Source organism: Osmerus mordax, chromosome 27 (assembly GCF_038355195.1).
Source record: "Osmerus mordax isolate fOsmMor3 chromosome 27, fOsmMor3.pri, whole genome shotgun sequence".
NCBI lineage: Eukaryota > Metazoa > Chordata > Actinopteri > Osmeriformes > Osmeridae > Osmerus > Osmerus mordax.
The window spans coordinates 6,565,013-6,572,821 of NC_090076.1; the positions used below are offsets into that span (position 1 = coordinate 6,565,013).

General features: G+C 52.3%; 1 protein-coding gene across 5 annotated transcripts; it reads left to right on the plus strand.

The window, feature by feature from the left end:
• The first annotated feature begins 322 nt into the window (after positions 1–322).
• b3galt2 (UDP-Gal:betaGlcNAc beta 1,3-galactosyltransferase, polypeptide 2) lies at positions 323–7,551 on the plus strand. Of its 5 annotated transcripts, XM_067230612.1 has the most exons (3): positions 370–429; positions 591–836; positions 4,979–7,551. In XM_067230612.1, exon 3 carries the CDS (start codon positions 5,547–5,549, stop codon positions 6,831–6,833), a length of 1,287 nt encoding a protein of 428 aa, XP_067086713.1. In that variant the 5' UTR covers positions 370–429; positions 591–836; positions 4,979–5,546; the 3' UTR covers positions 6,834–7,551. The 5 variants fall into 5 exon arrangements, with proteins under 5 accessions (XP_067086715.1, XP_067086713.1, XP_067086716.1 ...); XM_067230614.1 differs by lacking the exon at positions 591–836 and having other exon boundaries at positions 323–429; XM_067230615.1 differs by lacking the exons at positions 370–429; positions 591–836 and adding an exon at positions 994–1,187.
• Positions 7,552–7,809: the final 258 nt, after the last annotated feature.

The following is a 7,809-nucleotide window of genomic DNA, read 5'->3' on the forward strand; positions in this document are numbered from 1 at the left end:
TCCTCATTTCCCTTCTGGATTAAAAGACACTGGCGGACAGGAGGGGCGGGCGACGGGGCAGAGACAGGGAGAGAGAGAGAGAGAGAGAGAGAGGGGCTGCTTCAACCAGAGACCGTCAGGAGAAGAGGGGAAGAGGAAGAGGAAGTGCAGAGCAAAACCCAAACCTGAAGGCCAAAGCAAACTGAGTCGGACATGACTGCTGTGGACCCCAGATGGGAGGAGGGTACGCCAACCGAGATCTACCCGGAGCCAAAGCGAGGGAGATGTGTGCTGTGTGATTAGACAAGAAGGGGGGAGGGGGGGAGGGGGTTGGCGGGTGGGAGGGGAGGGAGGGTGGACCAGGACATTAGCCCAGATCTCGGAGGCGGTGATGGTGCGCCGACAGACGGCACCAGCGTTTGCACAGTCCGCCCGCCAGACGCCAAGGAGGTATGCACTGTACGAGTCATCAGCTTTAACGCTCACCTCCCTTACTCTCGTCATTCATTCATTCCCTCCTCCTTCTCACCCCCCCCCCTCTCCTACATCTCCCCCATCCCTCCCTCCATCGCCCCCCCCCCCATCCATCCATCCTCTACTGCACACCCAAGGCTTGCCTGTCTCCTGCTTTGCCGGGGGCATCTTGGACGTGTTAAAAACAGTATCGGCCTGATCAAATGCTTTCCTTGTCGAGGCGGGTGAATTAGATTGATCAAGCGGATCAGCGAGCGGCGCTTTCATCTGCTTCCTCCCGTCCATCACTCTGAAGTAGTTTGCACTTTCGCCAAGACGCTCGGGGGAAGCTAATTGCTGAGGTGGACATTTCAAACGCACCCGTTTGCCTCTCCATGTCAGCGGTGAGTCTCCACCCAGGACGATTAAACTTTAATACCTTCTCATTGGTTACGCACAGCTGTATGTATCGTAAGGGGGGGGGGGGGGGGGGGGTTAACCTACAGACACGCCAGCCAACAAGGCACCCTTATAAAGCGCAGGGCGACCAGGATCACCAGTGAGGAGAATTCACAGAGGGACGCTTGCTCTCACGCGGCGAGAATGGTCCGAGAGGTTTGATCGCTTAGAGAGGAGAGAAAACACACGAGCCGTGGAAGAACAGTGAGGCTGGCTGACGTGGCTGAGAGCTCGGGTGGCCTGGCCCCCCCGAGATCTCCCCAGTGCCGGGACGAAGAAGTGAAACAAACAGCCTGGTTAGCCAGTCCCCCGCCCCCCCTTCCCACCCGCAACCTTCTAGATTATCCACACAGATACACTGGACAAGCCGGCCTTTAACAGAGAGCTAAAGAAACACTGAGAATGGGGGAGATTGTCTGGAGAGGGGAGGAGGACCCAGGTGTGTGTTTACCAGTGAGTTCCGAGGATGTAATGTAACCGCAGGCTGAATGCCCTCAACACTTCCCATGTTTCAGACGAGCTGAATAGCAAAAAGTAGGAACTGGCTAAAGAGGAAGAGGGTACGGGCTCGAATAATGCTGAGTACTAGTCTAATAAGGGTCTTATGTTTTCAGTGAAGGCCCACTTCTTTCCTGCTTCCGGCGTGCAGCTTTACGGGGGGAAAAAAATTAAAAAGGCAGAAGGTTTATTTAGAAGCACAACAGATTAAAACCAAAGCCTTGAAGATGATTTTGGAGTGTTGGGTTTAGGGACAGACGGGCTAAGCTTTCATAAAACCAAAATCATTCCTCAGACGGGTTTCGTGTGACGGCAGCACAGGCACAGGAGTGAAGAGAGGCAGATTTGGGCCGGTGTGGAGTTCTGAGAGGCGGATATGGCCATGAGATGGAGAGAGGGAAGGAGTGAAATCATAAAAGCTATTCTTAGGGACCAAGGCATGTTTGGCGATGTGACCTATCAGCTTCGAGCTCGGCCAAGTTTCAGTGCTGGGGGCCGCAATCACACACCCATCCCAATGCTGATGGTGTAAGTATCCCAGATCTCCGATAACGTATTTCTATTATTTACTTTTATCCAAAGCAACCTACAGGGCGGTTTTGAACCTGCAATCTCTCGATCTGTCAAATGCTCCACCACTGAGCGATGCACATCTCGCTGTCTATAACATCTGAGCGTTTCCAAGGTGACAGAGGTCAACCAGAACTGTTGTTGTTTAAAGAGGCGAGAGCCCTTTCCCTTCTCGTGGCCCCTTTGTTGAAACAGTCGACTGGAGGTCTTCAACATCTTCTCAGATCTCGTGTCTTCTTCCTGGTTCTTGTCTTTTTACGACCTTTGTCATAACATGACTCATCTTGTTGACAGCCAGAGCACGGAGAAAGGATTTCGCTTACGAAATACTTTGCACTCCAAACAGGTCATAAGCCGTTTCTCTGAACCGTAAGCCTGCCTGCAAAAACAGACAAAATGTTAGCTTGCGTAAACACAGGCTACATCTTGAGTGGAGGCTCTCTGTGAATATGTTTGCAGAGAGAAAGTGGTACTGGGGAGTCAGGTGGCTGAGCGGTGAGGAAGTCGGACTAGTAATCCGAAGGTTGCCAGTTCGATTCCCGGTCATGCCAACTGACGTTGTGTCCTTGGGCAAGGCACTTCACCCTACTTGCCTCGGGAGAATGTCCCTGTACTTACTGTAAGTCGCTCTGGATAAGAGCGTCTGCTAAATGACTAAATGTAAATGTACTGTAGCTTATGTTTGACCTGACAGGCATTTTAGATTGCAAGATTGTATTTCTTTAATCATTCAGGTCTATGTTTTATCTAGTTTGAGACACTATGGAATATGAGAATACTGTGACGATACTATAAAAACTAAACAAGAGTTTAGTAGAGTATTTTATGTAATTCACTCATCATATGTAGTAATGAGGATCGGCTTGGCACTTTCAACACCATATGCCGGGGCTTGATTATAGTTCATCTGGATTTCCAACTATTGATGATACTAGCTGCAGTACATGTCACACCCCAGAGGCATTGATCGTGTAACATCTGACCACTAAGGGGCCACAGGGGCATCAATTAGCGTTCCAGTCGCTAATTGGTTTGGTGAGGAACTGACATTGATGGGAGGCAAGGAACCGAATTAATGAAGGGACACGTTCGTCAAGAAGGACTCCGGAGCCACGGCTGCAGAACTGTCATTTCATGAGTCAACAAACAGTGGGGTTCCAACCGCATAGCGTGCAGTCAACAACAGTGTGGTTCCACCATACAGCATCCAGTCAACAAGCCATCGCCCTACAAACACTTCCACCCCCTGGACTATGTGTTTGTGCGTGTGTGTGGGTGGTTGTGTACTGGTGCTAGAATTCTGATAATTAGATCCTCATACATGGACAACAGAAACCTTTCAAGCTTTGGATTTGCTCTGATGTAAAGTGTGTTAACCTTTAAAGCAAACCCGGCCTTGGCCTCTCTCATTCTGCTGTAATTGCCTGCACCGGGTAAGCACATTCTGCTGAAAAGGTTAGCGTGCTCCTATCCAGTTGTCGTGACGAATGAGCAAACAGTCCCAGAAAATGAAAATTGGACAGAGTGCGAGAGCAGTTCGCTCTCTCCCTCGATCTGCCTCGGCATCAACAGCGAAAATGCCACACGGCGTTGTGTGTCACGCCGCAAAAAATCCCCAACTGATAATAAAAATGGAACACATTTGTGTTCCTACTCTGGGAGGATAAAACCTGCTTGTTTCCTGCCAGCGCGTTCAGTATTGTGAGAGTGTGTGTGCAGCACCTCATCTCACAACGCACATGCGTTCACGCCGAGACAAAGAGAGGAAGGGAGAGGAAGATCGAGAGAATGACGGCGTGTGCATGTGTGTGTGTGTGTGTGTACACATGTGTGCGCGTCTGTGTGCATGTGTGCAGGAGAGTCTGTGTGTGCGTGGGTCTGTGTACAGGAGACGAAGCTGCCAAGGGGGCCTCTGAAGGAGGCAGGCGCTGCGTTGATAAGCCGGAGGTGGAAGGTGAATGGCGGGTGAAGGCTGTTATCGCCAGCGGCCGGCCGAGGCCCCAGCAGCACTGCTTGCTGGACCCTGAAAATTCATTTTGACAGATGCGTCTCCTCCTTGGCTGAGAAGGCGCAGCGGGGGAGCGGGGGTGGAGGGGGGGGGGGGGGGGGGGGCAGGTGGCACGGGCTCGAACCGGTGCCTCCTGGAATCGTTAGCCAGCGCCATGTTGTGCAAACCTGGAATTTACATTTCCAGCCCGGGCATCTGGCCCGGGTGTCCGCATGCAGGGGCTTTCACACGTCCACCCTCCACCTCCGCCACCCTCCACCTCCGCCACCACCCTCCACCTACACCACCCTCCACCTCCACCACCCTCCACCTACACCACCCTCCACCTCCACCACCCTCCACCTACACCACCCTCCACCTCCACCACCCTCCACCTCCGCCACCCTCCACCTCCGCCACCACCCTCCACCTCCACCACCCTCCATCACCCACCACCTAGGCCTACTCTACACTTTACACCATCCCCTTCCACCTGCCACCACCCTCCCACAACCCCCATCCCCCATTTTGAGAGCTTCCATAAACAGGATTGTTTATTGTTTATTTTAGATGCATACTTCATTTATTTTGTTCTTATATGTTTTATTCTCGGTTTACATTCAACATCAAATAGTGCACAGGCGTGCTTGTCTACACTGGAGGATTTGAAAATAGTTCACCCAACTGGAATCTCTAAATACCACACCGTATTGTAAACGTGTTGGCAAAGGAATTATTATACATCTTTCTATTTGATGTTGTTTTTCATTGAAGTAGTGCTGTTCTCTCTTCTGTTTGAGCCGAGGCAAAATATTGCGTCATTAAGAGTTTCGAAGCGACTTGTCCATTGAAAACAAAACAAAACATGTTTAAAAACTAACATGAATGATTTTTACAAACACTTCACTCCTCTTCAGGTCGATCGTTTCAAATCTCTCGAACTCCAACAATTGACACATGGCTCAACGCCAGAGACTGCAATGAGTCCTGAATATTTGCCAAGCCTTTTTTCTGTTCTCTTTCCCCCCACAGATAAGACATACAATCCACTGAGAACTGAACTGCTCGGCTGTTTTGAAGAAAGCCAGCCCCAGAGCATGAGACTGGAGTTGAGTGCAGAACCAGAGAAGAGCCTGGAAGCAGACTCTATGGCCCGAGACTCATCCCTCTCCTAACTCTGCCAAGGGCCTCGAGAAAATCTCCTCTGACCTGCGCAGCTGCACCACGGGGCCCACTCGTTGGTTCTTGCTCCACCAGGAGGCCCCACGCATTGTTCCAACTCCTGCAGGGGGCCCACAATTTGTCCCAGTTCCAACAGGGGGCCCCAGCTCCACCAGGGGGCCCACGATTTATCCCAGCTCCACTAGGGGGCCCACGATTTATCCCAGCTCCACCAGGGGGCTCACGCATTGTTCAAGCTCCAGCAGGGGACCCACGCACTGTCCCAGCTCCACCAGGGAGGGCTCGCATCCGGCCGTCTGTCAGCTCCGAGAACCCCTTTGGCTGTTGACAAACACATGTTTGACGTGATCGGATGTGACCGTCGTGGCCGGCCCTTCCTGAGCAGCACCAGCAGCACCCTGCTACCCAGAGCTCCACCATGCAGTGGAGACGGCGCCACTGCTGTCCCATCAAGATGACCTGGACGGTGAAGCGCTCGCTGTTCCGGACGCACGTGGCCGGGCTCCTGTCCCTGGCGCTCCTCTTCACCCTCTTCCTCTTCTTCAGCCACCAGGACTGGCTCCCGGGGCGGGCGGGCCCCAGGGACAACCCCCTCACGTACACCGTCAGGGGTCTGCGCAGCCCCCGGGCCGAGGCCAACCAGAGCGCCTCCCTCCGCAGCCTATGGAGGGATCCGGGCTACGTGGTGCCCAAGCCCTTGCTCAACCTCAGCTCCCAGCAGGCCGAGGCGGCGGGCGGGGGCGAGATGGGGCTGGAGAACTCTATGAGCGCCAACAACAGTTTACAGCGAGAGATGGGCGTGGGCGGGCGACTGAAGGCGCGGCCGTACCGCTACATCCTCAACGAGCCGCTGAAGTGCCGAGACGGCCCGCCGTTCCTCGTCCTCCTCATCGCCGCCGAGCCGGGCCAGGCCGGCGCCCGCAACGCCATCCGGCAGACGTGGGGGAACGAGAGCGTGGCGCCGGGCCTGGGCTTCGTGCGGCTCTTCCTCCTGGGGCTGGGCCGGGCCTCGGACAGCTACACCCAGAGCACCATCGAAGAGGAGAGCCGCCTGCACCATGACATCATCCAGCAGGACTACCAGGACACTTACTACAACCTCACCATCAAAACCCTGATGGGCATGAACTGGGTGGCAAGCCACTGCCCACACGCCCGCTACGTCATGAAGACGGACAGCGACATGTTCGTCAACACCGAGTATCTCATCCAGAAGCTCCTGAAACCGGAGCTGCCGCCCCGGCAGCGGTACTTCACGGGCTACCTGATGCGGGGCTACGCGCCCAACCGCAACAAGGACAGCAAGTGGTACATGCCCCTGGAGCTGTACCCCAGCGAGCGCTACCCCATCTTCTGCTCGGGGACGGGGTACGTCTTCTCTGGGGACATGGCGGAGCTCATCTACCAGGCGTCGCTGGGGATCCGCCGGCTGCACCTGGAGGACGTGTACGTGGGCATCTGCCTGGCCAAGCTCCGCGTCGACCCCACGCCGCCGCCCAACGAGTTCCTGTTCAACCACTGGCGGGTGTCGTACTCCAGCTGCAAGTACAGCCACCTCATCACTTCGCACCAGTTCCAGCCCAACGAGCTGGTGAAGTACTGGAACCACCTGCAGAGCAACAAACACAACGCCTGCATCAACCTGGCCAAGGAGAGGAACGGCCGGTACAGACACCGGCGTTTTCACGGAGAGAGACCGCAATGATGGTGCGCCAAACGGGGCGCAGGGTACGCGTGGACCTGGAAAGGGCACTCAGCACTAAACACACTTAGGCGCAAGAGCACAGTGTTTTTGGTATTGTGTACAGTGGATTCCAACTATTTTTTTAATTTGGGAGAGATGTTATGTATTGTAAAGCTGTTTAACTCTTTCTAAAGGGACAGTAATGTTCATGTACGTGCAATATGACGCATGCACAAAAGAAAATACACAAAAAAAAATTATGTCATAACAGGAACGATGGCATGTTTGCCAGTTGTGGTGCCAATTCAAGGAGCTTAAAGCTAGAATGTGACAGGTCTCCAAGCAACGGTTGGTTGATGCCAACAATGTGGCCAACTGTATCTAAATATCTTTATCCGATTCATAAAATGAAGATCTTCAAAAGCTAATGTAAATGTATTACAGTCAAAGCACACTACCTAAAAATGTATGAATATATATATATATATATGATGTGGACCAGTATTGCTGCCCTGTCTCAATGTTTACTTTACAGAATAATCAAAAAAAAAAAGAGTTTCAGGATGGTCTTTCAGGAGTCAGTCATATACTTTTATTTACAACCAACGTGAAAGAGCTCAGAATCACAACAGTCAGAAATGACTGAGATTGTATTTTCTAAAGCTTTACATTGAGTGAATATCAGGCTGCACTAAACCAATGTGCAATGATTAATCAACAATTAAATGTATTGAATTCATCCGTTTGTGTGGTTTGTGACATGAAATGCTGCCAGCGCCACATGAGTTTACACTCACAATTTCCCACAACAACACTACCCTATACGAATCGCATCTGACATTTGCTTTTCTCTAAATGAGATGCAGCGCTACAGATCGGCTTAAGAACTTCGCACGGGGTGAAAGCGATGTGAAATTAATCATGAAAGTGATTAGATTTTAATTAAAAAGAGACACTCAGAAGTCTGAAAGGCAGTTAGTGTTTACTCCAGATGGAC